Source organism: Ziziphus jujuba, chromosome 4, assembly GCF_031755915.1.
Source record: "Ziziphus jujuba cultivar Dongzao chromosome 4, ASM3175591v1".
In the NCBI taxonomy this organism is placed as follows: Eukaryota; Viridiplantae; Streptophyta; class Magnoliopsida; order Rosales; family Rhamnaceae; genus Ziziphus; species Ziziphus jujuba.
The window spans coordinates 25,393,983-25,406,709 of record NC_083382.1 but is presented as its reverse complement, the minus strand read 5'-3'; the positions used below and the strand labels follow the sequence as shown (position 1 = coordinate 25,406,709).

General features: G+C 30.9%; 1 protein-coding gene across 1 annotated transcript; it reads left to right on the top strand.

Moving 5' to 3' along the window:
* The first annotated feature begins 6,026 nt into the window (after window positions 1-6,026).
* On the top strand, window positions 6,027-8,316 carry LOC132803574 (replication protein A 70 kDa DNA-binding subunit B-like). The gene is made up of 4 exons (XM_060816806.1): window positions 6,027-6,229; window positions 6,374-6,452; window positions 6,536-6,604; window positions 8,301-8,316. The coding sequence occupies exons 1-4, from the start codon at window positions 6,097-6,099 to the stop codon at window positions 8,314-8,316; spliced, it is 297 nt and encodes a 98-aa protein (XP_060672789.1). The 5' UTR covers window positions 6,027-6,096.
* Window positions 8,317-12,727: the final 4,411 nt, after the last annotated feature.

Sequence of the window (12,727 nt, the reverse complement as noted above, 5' to 3'; positions counted from 1 at the left end):
AAAGAAATAAAAAAAATAAATTAAAAATAATATTATTACATAAAATAACAATAAAATAATATGATATTAAACACGGTTGACATGTGGCATCTCAACATGGTGACACATGGTCACATTTATTAAGTCACACGTGGCACATCGTTACACGTTTAAAAATAATATTAAAATAATACAGTATTTGAAAAACTCTACAGGTCCATAACTTTCAACCCACATGTATAAATCGGACGTGCCACTAGTCTACGGACTCATATCGACGAGTACTTCACAACCATGCATGAGTCAAAGCTCAACTTTGCATGAATAAAAAGTCAACTCCGGCACCCCTTGGACAGTTTGGACCTCAACTTGTTTTGCTCATAACTTTCAAACCGTAGCTCCGTTTTCAACGTGCTACTAGTCTACGAACTCGTGCCAACATGTACTTTGCAACGGTACCTCAGTCAACCTAGAATTCCATTCAAGTCAAAAAGTCAACTTTTGACCCCTTCGGTCAACGGTCAACCTCGGTCAAAGTTGAAAAATTTCCGTTGTACTTTGGGACGGGGTGTTACATTATAATAATGTACCATTTTTAAATTATATAATATAATATAATATAATATAATAATATAATTTAAAAGGATAATAGCTGCATTCTTGGGTAATGATCTCCATGATTTTCCCCATTGGTTCGAATATACCTAATTAAAATATGATCTTCCTAAACCATCCATCTAATAAAATAATAAAAATATATATTAATTGGTAATAAAATAAGATCAAATAAGTTTTTTTGAAAATAAATCTTATTTTGCTATGTTTAACAATTATTATTTATAATATTATGTTTTTATATCCAAATAAAATGATATCTTTATTAATTTCTATGTCACCATATTTGTATATGTAAAAATATTTAAAATATATTTAGTTAAGGAAACTATATATGTGCAAATATATTTTATGTATTTGACTTATTTGGTGAATAAAATAAAATTAAATATTTTATTTATTTTAAATTTATTTCAAAATTATTACCATATGTCATGTGATGCATATTTGGTTATAACCATAAAAAGGTAAGATAACAAATATATGAATAATAAATGAAATAAAATAAAAATATGCTTTTGGAGAGAATTTGAAAAAACGGTATGCTGATACGTGGCGTATAAGGTTATTCTTTTATATGTGATATAGATATCAATTATTTGATAGTTATGGAAAGTTATATCAAAAATTAGTTTTATATATATTTGTTTATATTCATACATGGTAAGATAATGAATATAATAAATAATAACAGATAATAAATAAAATAAAAAAATAAAAATGATGCTTTTGGAGAGAATTTGGATGAAGGATATGCTGACACGTGTCGCATACGGTTCTTCTTTTATATATTACTAGTATTGATCCCTTACGATGCACGGAATGTATAACTGCAATAAATGATTTTGACAATTAATTAAATTCAAATCGAATCAAATTAATTAACTAAATAATTTTTATTATAACAAAAATTGAAATTAAAGAGGAAATATTGTTCAATAGTTATATGTCTGATTAATTGGGACTTAAAGATCACTCTGATTGATTGGGAGTTAAAGATCACTTGCTTGTGAAGACCTTCAACTTGATAAAGATACAAATATTGTTTTGAATAATAAATATAAATTTTTCTTAATTCCTAAAATGAAACCATCATTCCAAATTAAAGCTTATTATTATTATTATTATTTGAATTAACTTGAAAATTGACCATATATATTCACCACCTCTCTTTTAAAAAGATTAAATAAGGAGATCAATTTCATTATTGTAATCTATATATTATAATATTGAATCATCATAATTAATTTCAAATAATTAATTATATTATGATATTGAAATCTATATATTATGATATTGCAATTAATTAATTTATCTATACTAAATCCTCATAACACAATGTAATTATATTTATTATTGTTATTATTATTATTATTATTATTTATCATATAAACCTGTAAGGTAATTTATTTATTGTTAGATATATTTTATTAAGATGAAATAAAGAGATTAATTTCATTATTAAAATCTCTATATTATGATATTGAAATTTCACTTATTGCACATCTATATATGTATATGTATTAATGTATGGAATCTAATTGTTAATTACTATATACAAAATATTTTTATTATACAATAAAATAAATATATTAAACTAACAAAGATATTAATAAAGAGATTATAAATCTATTTTTAATATTTTTTTATTATAATTATCATTTTTTTTATTCCTTGCAAATAATTAATTTCTTTATAGTAAATCATTATAATATAATTTAATTACCTTTATTTCTATTATTATTCTTATTAATTTCTATTATTATTCTTATTATTATTATTATTTACTTTTTAATTACCTTTATTTCTATTATTATTATTATTACTTTTTACTTTGTAATAATAATAACTTTGTAAGGTTATTATTATTTTAATTATAATAATAATAATAATAATAATAATAATTATTATTATTATTATTATTATAATTTAATTATTTATACTAATTTTTGATTTATTATCAAAGCATGGGACCTTTCAAAGTCTTAGGAGACAAACTTTGATTGTCCATTGCGTCTTGTTAGCATTATTTTGATTGATAAGATCGATCTACCCAATCATATTTGAAAACCTATATTAAAGTTTTATTGATAATAAGTTGTTTTGGATCTTATTATTCTTTTTCCTATGTATACAAAACAATATTTAATATGCAGCGGAAGGATAATATATATTAGGCCTCCCGAAAATGGTAAAGTTTTGTGATTATGATTCTGATTTTCTACAAAATTTGTTTATGAGAAAAATTTGATATTTATTCTCAAATAAAATAATTAAAATTTAAATATTTTTAGGGTTAATTAAATAGGTCAACATTTTTCTTATTAGTAGTTAATTTTCTTATTTTATTTTATTTTATTTTTTATATTTTTAGAAAATTATATATTCTAAAAAGGAAGGAAAATAAAAAGAAAAATACTATGTTATATATACATATAAGTAACGGTGAATAATATATACATATATTTTAAAAAAGAAGGAATGGTGAAAAATATAAAAGTAAAGTTATGGATTACACTCACTGTCATACGGTTGTAATCGTGAAAAATTGCAAAGTATCGAATACTATGTTATATATACATATAAATATCTTTACTTGATTATCTAATAAATTATTCCTCATTTCTATGAACTTAAAAAAGTAAAAAATATATAGAATATTTTTATTAGATAATTAAGTAATCAAATTATGACATATTTAACCCTAAAATAATTAACCCTAAAACTATAATCATGGAAAGAGATTAATTAATCCTAAAACTATAATCAAGAAAAGAGGTTATTTATGGGATAAATTGATATTTATCCTTAAGTAAAATAATTATACCAATAGTTTTACGGTTAATTAAATAGTTCAACATTTTTCTTATTAGTAGTTAGTTTCCTTATTTCAGTTTTTATTTTTTAGATTTTCAGAGAAATATATATTCTAAAAAGGAAGGAAAACAAAAAGAAGAATATTATGTTATATCCTTTAGTCTAAACTATAAGCGAGAAGCGCTCCCAAGTTTTGGTCATGTTTTACTGTTCAAAATGGTTCCAAAACAACTACTTTTCGTGCGTTTTGGCTTTTCTTTTCTTTGTTTTTTACTTTTTTTTTTTTTTTTACAATTTCATTTATCCAAATCTATCCTTTTTTGTTTCATTTTACAATAGTATGCCAAGGATAAAAACATCGTTAAAAACCTATACATAATAGCCGATGTTTTTACATAAAAAAGTCAGATTTTTTCCTTTCTCAACTACTGAATTCCAAAAACCATCGCTAAAAATTTATTTTTTATTCTTTATTTTTTTATTTTTAGTTCTTGCTGCCAAAACGAGAACAAATTGAAGATCTAAGAAGAGAAAAAGAGTCAGTAGTGGACAAATGAAAGAAAGGGATAGGATATGATTATTTTCAGGTAAATTATCACATTTAGTTATTTATTTATTTTGATATCTATTTGCAAATATTATGGTTTTTATTATAAATTATCTATTTTGAAAATAATAATTATAATAATTAGTATAAAACAATCTATGATTAATAACACTAACATTATTACATATCAATACACGTGCAAAGCACGTGGGATACTGATTTGATCCAATATGTATAAAATAATAAATGTAAAATGAAGAAATAATTTATGTTTTGATGTGTATATAAATATGTGCATACAATATATATATATATAAATATGATTTTCAAAGTAAATTAAAAAAATAAATTTATTAAATAAATTTCTGTTAGTTCTGCCAGACACAACTTAGCTCGGCCAGAAATATTAAATAAATTTCTGTTAAATGGGCTGGACTATTTTGTTAATAAATAATGGATTGGACTTACTCCAACTATTGATTTGCATTAGCTTTTTATCTTTTATCTATTACGTTAATTAAAATCCTTGAATGTTCCATCACATATTTGATCTTCAACAGTTGCCATACTGGTGAGATCCACATTTTATGCTTCTTTTTTTATTTTGCCACACAGGTGTTAGGGGTTGTGGTATGGCATGCATTATGGTTATGATGACTTACAGTATGGTAAGGATAGAGTTGGTGTACTTTGTACAAAATTCTGAACTTCATTATTGTACTTCAGAAAAGACTTTGCCTTACCATGTAAGTAAAAATTTTGATTTATAATATTTTAAAGCCTATTTCCTTGGTTTTCAGTATTTAAATGCCATTGGCTTTTTTTCTTTTCTATTTTTTATTTTTTTTTTGTTTTCAGCTTTTCTCTCCCCCTACTCTCTTTATCAGTGACGACAAAGAACCTGAGGATTGTGTTATTCACTACAAAATTGGTAACTTTAATTTTTTCCATTCCTTTGTCTTATTACTTAATTTCCTCGTGCATTTCAATTCTTTTGTGAGTTCATGAATTTCATTGTCCATGGATCTTTGCATTTTTCATTGCTTTTGTGTGCACATGCATATGATTTATATTTCAGTTCTTCACCCAATATCACATATTGATATATGAAAAACCAACATGTATTTATGTTGGGGGAAAAAAAAACACAGAAAAAAAAAAATAGTAGGAGAGCATGCAATCCCACAAGAGATCGTGATGGTCATTGTTTTTCTTCTCTCAGTCTAAAAAATAAATAAATAGTCAATGACTATGTCATCTATAATTTGGTTTATTTGATAAATAGTGATTTCATTTTATGTTTTTCTAAAATATAATATAGCAAAATGGTTAGAGAAGTAAAGCTAATCAAGGATATTCAAGCTCAACAAAGAGGTTCGACAGTAAAAGTGGTGGTTATTAAGAAAACAATGCCACGAGTTTCTAAATTAAGTCCAAACAAATATCAAAGGTTAATCTTAGCTGATGAAGAAGTAAGTTTGTTTTGATAATATATTTAGTTTGTATAATTTGTTTCATATATAACTCAATTTTAAGTCTCTTGTTTTTATTATACAGGGTAATAAGATCCAGGCCACAATATAGGGTGGAGACATCCACATCTTCCGAGACACACTCATAATTGGGAAAAATTATTATATTTCTAATGCTTGGGTTAAAGAAATTGGTGCACAATATCAGATTGTTCAAAATAATTTGCAATGGACTATAAATGGTCGAACCATTGTGGAAGAAGTGACTGGAGATTCAGAGATAATTGTGCCTGCTGTTTACAACTTTGTTCCATTCTCACGACTACACACTTATATTGATTCTCTATCCCACGTCGGTATGTTTGTCTATATAGTCAATTTGTTTCAGCTATATTTTATAACTTTTCATTTATATTTAATTCATCATGTGGACAAATTTCTAATGATCTATAACATTTTAATTAACTTTTGAATTTGTTTATCATCAGATGTGATTGGAATAGCGATTGAAATCAAGCCAAAAAGGAGATAATCACGAATGATGGCTTAGAGATTGTCCAAGAGATGACTTTGATGAATGATAAGTAAGTACTCCAAAAAAATAAAAATAATTATTAATTATTAAATAAGTTAATAAACATTTTTCTGAATTTTGATTTTAATTTTATGGACAGTATGGATACTGTGATGCTCACCATGTGGAACCAATTTGTGAACAATGAATGTACTCAAATTTTGAATATTATGAATAGAAAACCAATCATAATTGGATGTCGACTTAAAGTTAGCTCATATAATGGTATGTTTCCTTAATGACTACACTACAATTGATGTTATTTTTGAACAATTTTTATGTAATTAAAATAGTCAGCAATTTTCTAAATTAGTTTTTATTAATTCAATTTTTTACATGCATATTTGTATTATTTATATCATCATACAGGTATCTCGCTTTCAACCAAATCCTCCAGTTCATTTGTTATTGAACCGGAGATACCACAAGCAGCTGCTTTATCAATTTGGTAAACTAATATTGGAGTTTAAATTTAGAACAATTTTTCTTGTATAAAAAAAAAATAGCAATAATTAATTTGAGCAATTACAGGTATAATGCTAATGCTGAAAAAGCCATGGACATAATATGTGGAAGGATTGGTCTTGAGACAAAGTCACTGTCTACATGTCAGGACCCGTCCGGAATTCCTTCCCCGGAACCCTAGACAGCCCTGATCCCAGGGAAACCCTACCGAACCTTCCAACGGAAAATCCGGCAGAGCCTCCCCTAAGGGATTTACTTACCACAAAATTCCCTGCACTGAAAACACACTTCTAAAATTATCCCCTTATTCCTCCCACAGTACTACAAATCGATTCCACAAATTGCAGCACTTAAAAAAAAAATAAATACAGTAATCCAGTGCAAAATAAATACAACAAGAGTGAAAGAAATATTACAACTGCAATAAAAGAATAACAGGGTACTGCCGAACTAAAACAGCGAGGAAGATCAAGTCCGCTCCGAGTGAACACCGACAACCTGGTACCTAGAGGAACGAAATTTAAGAGTGTGAGATGCTAATCATCTCAGTGAGCGACCCTACTACTATACCATATAATATCACAGTAATAAGTATAAATAATAATTATTTGGAAATAATATTTTCTCTCAAAACCCTTACAATTCTCTCAGTTGGAAAGGTTCCCCTTTTAAAACAATTTCACAAAACCCTTTATCCATATTCCCCGAAAACCAAGACATCAATTAAATACCAGAAGCGGTAACAATTATATTTTTAATTCCAATTCAGTTTCCAAACATTTTATTTTTAAAACACAGTTCTGAAAATCATTTGATGCACCCACTATATACCAGTGGCGCCAACAGTACCCAGCGTCCCAAGGTACCGCCAGACAGGAGGTTATAGAGAGAAACCGGCATACGGTCACGTGGCGTCCCACAGCGCCGCTGCTAACCTGGTGTCCCGGCCAAAGGGGGGTGGCCGCCCTCTCCGATGGCATCCACAGGACACCCTCATAATATCAACCGCGCGCTACTCACACCCACCTGCGCGCTAATCACAACCGTGTGCACACTAACCATATCACATATACCATATCACATAATCAGAACACCAGTACGTGCACGGTGCATCTAAAAATTATAAAATCCATAAATTTAAATCATAAAACAAATTTCACATTTTTCATAAGCATAGCGGGCATAATCCATCCGCTTGAACCGGGAAATTCTCCACAATTTCCTTATAATCCATACCATAAATTCCATGATTTTCAAATCCACCAACTCCCAAATCCATCAATTCAAATATCCACATTTTTTCCAAGCATAAATAATTTCTCGAAATATCATAATCAAATCCCATAATATTTTATGGGCATATTTCATAAAAATTGAAATCACCAACATAACCAAATATTTTCCTTGAAATATTTGAAAATCAAATCGTGCCCAATTTACCATTAAAACCACACCAATTTCAAAATCCTCAAAACCATAAAATAATTCCACACGGCATAAATTTGTAGAATTCGCATTTTCTTAAATCCAATAAATTCATAAATAATTCTACAATAAATCCAATAAATATTTGGCACATAGAAATTAAATTCCAAATATTTAATTCACACATAATATATTCATCAATTAAATTCCCCAAAATTAATTTGAAGGTGGGTCACTCACCTGGAGCACGCAATTAACCCATGATCCACTACGGGATCAATTCTACGACTCACCGGTGCTCCTAGAACAAAATTCACAGACAGTCAAATAAATTAATATTTTATTCGGGTAAATAATACCCGCCACGGTCACCGGCAACGGTCACCGGAATAGTATTTTTCGGCAGTGGCCGTTGGCTGTGAAATTTTGCAGATTTGTAGATCGTGAGGAGAGCAATCCAACGGGACCGACGGTGAGCAAAACGGAGGTCGGACGGCGGAGAAATCACCGTTTGAAGATTTCCGACCCCTCGCCGGAAAACGCTCCGATCCCGGCGCGTCGGTGGTCCGATGGCCGTGATTTTTGGTGGGTAGGCCGGCCTTGAGGAGAGGATGATGGGTGTATGGCGCGTGTACTGTATATCGGCCGGAATAGTGCCGATTCGCGGTGGCCGGCGGTGGAGGGGGAAAAATCGCCGCCAAACTTCGGACGTCCGATCCGGGCGCGTCCGGCGGCCGTTCGCCGTGAAATTTGGAGGTTTTGTCGGAAATGAGGTGGGCAATCTGGCTGGCCGGCGCGTGTACAGTAACTAGGCCGGAAAAACGTGAAAATGACCGGCGGCCGGCGGGTCCTCTCTCTCTCTTTCTCTCTCCTCTCTCTCTTTCTCTCTCTTCTCTCTCTTTCTCTCTCTTCCCCGAGAGTTTTTCAAAATTAAAACCCTGCGTGACACTGTTCATGCCACGTGGACCACTCAGAATCTGACACGTGGCATTTCACTGTTCATGACCCAAAAACATTAAAATAATACGGTATCCAGTAAACTTCAAACGTCCATAACTTTTTAACCGGATGTCCGTTTTGAGCGTGCCGCTAGTCTGTGAACTCGTATCGACGAGCACTTCACAACCATGCATGAGTCAAAGCTCAATTCCCCATAAACAAAAAGTCAACTCTGGCACCCCTTGGACAGTTTGGACCGCAACTTGTTTCGTCCATAACTTTCAAACCGTAGCTCCGTTTTCGACGTGCTACCAGTCTACGAACTCGTGGCATCGTGCACTTCGCCACGGTACCCTAGTCAACTCAAAATTCTCACCGAGTCCAAAAGTCAACTTTTGACCCCCTTGGTCAACGGTCAACGGTCAACCTCGGTCAACGTGCACGGATTCCGGTGCGATTCGGGACGGGGTGTTACACTACACTTCCTTCTGCTGAGGACATCATTACCATTAAGATGATAGATAATCAACTTAATACGGTAAATTTCTTGACTATTATTTTGTTTATAATTATTAACAACTATAATATTAAGATATGTTTGTACTTTTCATTATGTAAACAGAGGAGAAGCTTTTGGATCAATGGTCACATCAAAGTGACAAATTTGATTCAACCTTTTTGGTACTTAAGCTGTGAAAAATGCACAAAAGCAACTGGATATGAATTTGAACAGAGGTTTAACTGCTTGTATTGCAAACATGATCAAGTTAAAGCTATGCCAAGGTATGCATACAAATATTTGTTGTTATTATTATTATTATTATTATTGTTATTATCGTCCAATTATGCAATCATCATTATATGATTGTAACTTAAAACTACTGGGTTTTTTTCCCCATTAAAAACACACTAATTAATTATGCATGAAAAAATTATAATCAATGATATTATATTTTTCATCTCAGGTGTGAAACATAAGATAAAGCTTTGATCTAAATGAATAGGACAAGAATAAAACAGAAAAAAGATATGATTATACCTTGCACTAATCGATTTGTACATTTGTTGAGCCCCATAGCAATCACCCCATTCTACAACTTTTGCTCATTTGTCAATATGCTGCATTTAAAAGCAAAAACAGGCTACATTATGATTAAGGATCGTGCTTGCTAACCAAAATAACAAGATTTGTTGCAAGAAAAACTCCACTGTCCTTTGAGTATTTTTGGATATTTAGTTGCCATAATAATTGAGATCCACAAAAATTAATAATTGAAATTAATCATCATTATTTGAAACTCAAAAATCAAACTTAAACAGAGATCGTGTTTAAGAATTGCAACACAAAACAAAGAAAAATAACAAAATGAGCCATCTTTTATGTTAAGCATGTTCATTAGGAATTTTTATTTATAGTTTAGTAATCAAAATATAGAACTCCATCAATTTTTGTTCTCTAAATACTTAGCTTATCTTTGTCATATAGATTATTACTTCATCTACATTATTACTTCATCACCTTTTGTTGTAATCCATTAGGTTAATGCCTCAATCTTTGCCTCTACTCTCTCCACCCAGTGCCACTTCAATTTTGTATAATATGAAATACTTTATTCAATTATTGTATAAGACATTTCATATTATTTATTTTATGATTAATTATAACCTCTAACTGGTAATTCTTCTTTTATTCAGGTGCCGAGTCATTGTTGATTTGATAGATGAGTCTTCATCATTGAATGCTACATTGTTCGGAAATCAAGCTGAAAAATTTCTTGGTTGCACTGCATATGAGTTGATGAATAAATTTGATGGGGTAATATAATTCTTTTCATATGTGTTTGTGGAAATGACTGATTAGTTTTAACTTGTTCTTTGAAAAAACATATATAAATGATGTAAATGCTTATGTGAGTACTAACTGTGAATCTTTCTTTTTTTTAGGATTCTGTTAAAGATATTGAAAAAATTGCAACATTATCCAGTAGTCATAAGCTTCTAATTCAAGTTAAAGCATCTAAACATGAATATCGTGATATTACAAAATGGAAATACACAATCCTTTCTGTTTGTGATACTATTTCAAAAGAAATCAACACATTAACACAAACAGATACTTCAAATGATGCTGAAGTTAGTCAAGTTTTAGAAATTGTTGAAGAGCAAAGTGGAAAATCATTAGGCATAACTGAATTGAGAGGTATGAACATGTTTGATACATTATATCCTAAGTGAAATTACATGAGCTTTTATTTAATGTTCTAATGCATATATATTGCAACTTTCAAAATCAGATATATCTGGAAGTGTTGACAATGCTAAGATAGAGCAAATGAGCAATGAAGATAAAGTCCTAGCTGATTTGGTTTCAAAGCCTACTGCAAGAAACAATGCAACAAAGAAACTAAAGCTGATGATTTCCAAAAGTGCAGGTGAGGCAGATCCAACAGCGCTGAATCTTGAAAGTTCTCATTTACAATTTGGTGAAGGGAGTCGGAAGCAGTTTGCCGAGCTTAAAGACAATGCTTAATTCGTTATCATGGGAACCATCTTTTTGTTAATGTGGACATGATAGATTACTATTAGTTCATAAGTAGATTATTATCAGTCTTTTATAAATTTATAGCATATTTAGACTATATTATGATAGTTACACTAATATTATTATTTTGTACATTGCAAGATGTAATAGAAATTGATTTAGGTATAACCTAATACATTTCTATTAAATCTTGCAATTTATCTTAGGAAGATAGCAATGATGCTAAGATAGATTCATCTATGACACAAGTATTTTATGACAACTTTTTGTTTAACGAAAGTAAAATAGTAATTATGAGTTTTTATGATTGTACTTATATTTCCTATGATCATTTTTTATTTTTTGTGTTTCTTTTAGTTAATATATAAATCCATGAATAAATTAAATTTCATGATAATGGACTAGAATCAAAATAAATTGTTTATGTTTTCATTAGTTTTAAAATTAATTTATTCTCACTAAATATCTAAAACATCTCAATATTGATTGGTGTATAAAAAACAAATAAAATTGAAAGGATGAAGCTAAAATCTATTTACGAACAATAATGGTTTTTGCTTTTTCAGATTTTCTACTTTTCTAGATTTTCTGTTCATCTAGGAGTTGGTGATGCAACCTTGCTGCCTTTATCTAGAAAGTAATTCATTCTCAAAAGGGCGTGTCCATACCTGAAGATAAAAGACCTGTTTTAAGTATTCAAGTGGTGGAGGCTGATACATCGGACACCCATACATCGGATATTTTATATCGGACACCCATGTCTCGGACACAACTTAGCTCGGACAGACATCAGTTAGCTCGGACAGACACAACTTAGCTCGGACAGACATCAGTTAGCTCGGACAGACACAACTTAGCTCGGACAGACATCAGTTAGCTCGGCCAGACACAACTTAGCTCGGACAGACACAACTTAGCTCGGCCAGACACAACTTAGCTCGGCCAGACACAACTTAGCTCGGCCAGACATCAGTTAGCTCGGCCAGACACAACTTAGCTCGGCCAGACATCAGTTAGCTCAGCCAGACACGACTTAGCTCGGCCAGACATAACTTAGCTCGGACAGACACAACTTAGCTCGGATAGACATCAGTTAGCTCGGCCAGACACAACTTAGCTCGGCCAGACACAACTTAGCTCGGCGAGTCATCAGTTAGCTCGGCCAGACACAACTTAGCTCGGACAGACATCAGTTAGCTCGGCCAGACACAACTTAGCTCGGCCAGACATCAGTTAGCTCGGCCAGACACAACTTAGCTCGGCCAGACACAACTTAGCTCGGACAGACATAAGTTAGCTCGGCCAGACACAACTTAGCTCGGCCAGACACAACTTTGCTTGGCCAGACATCA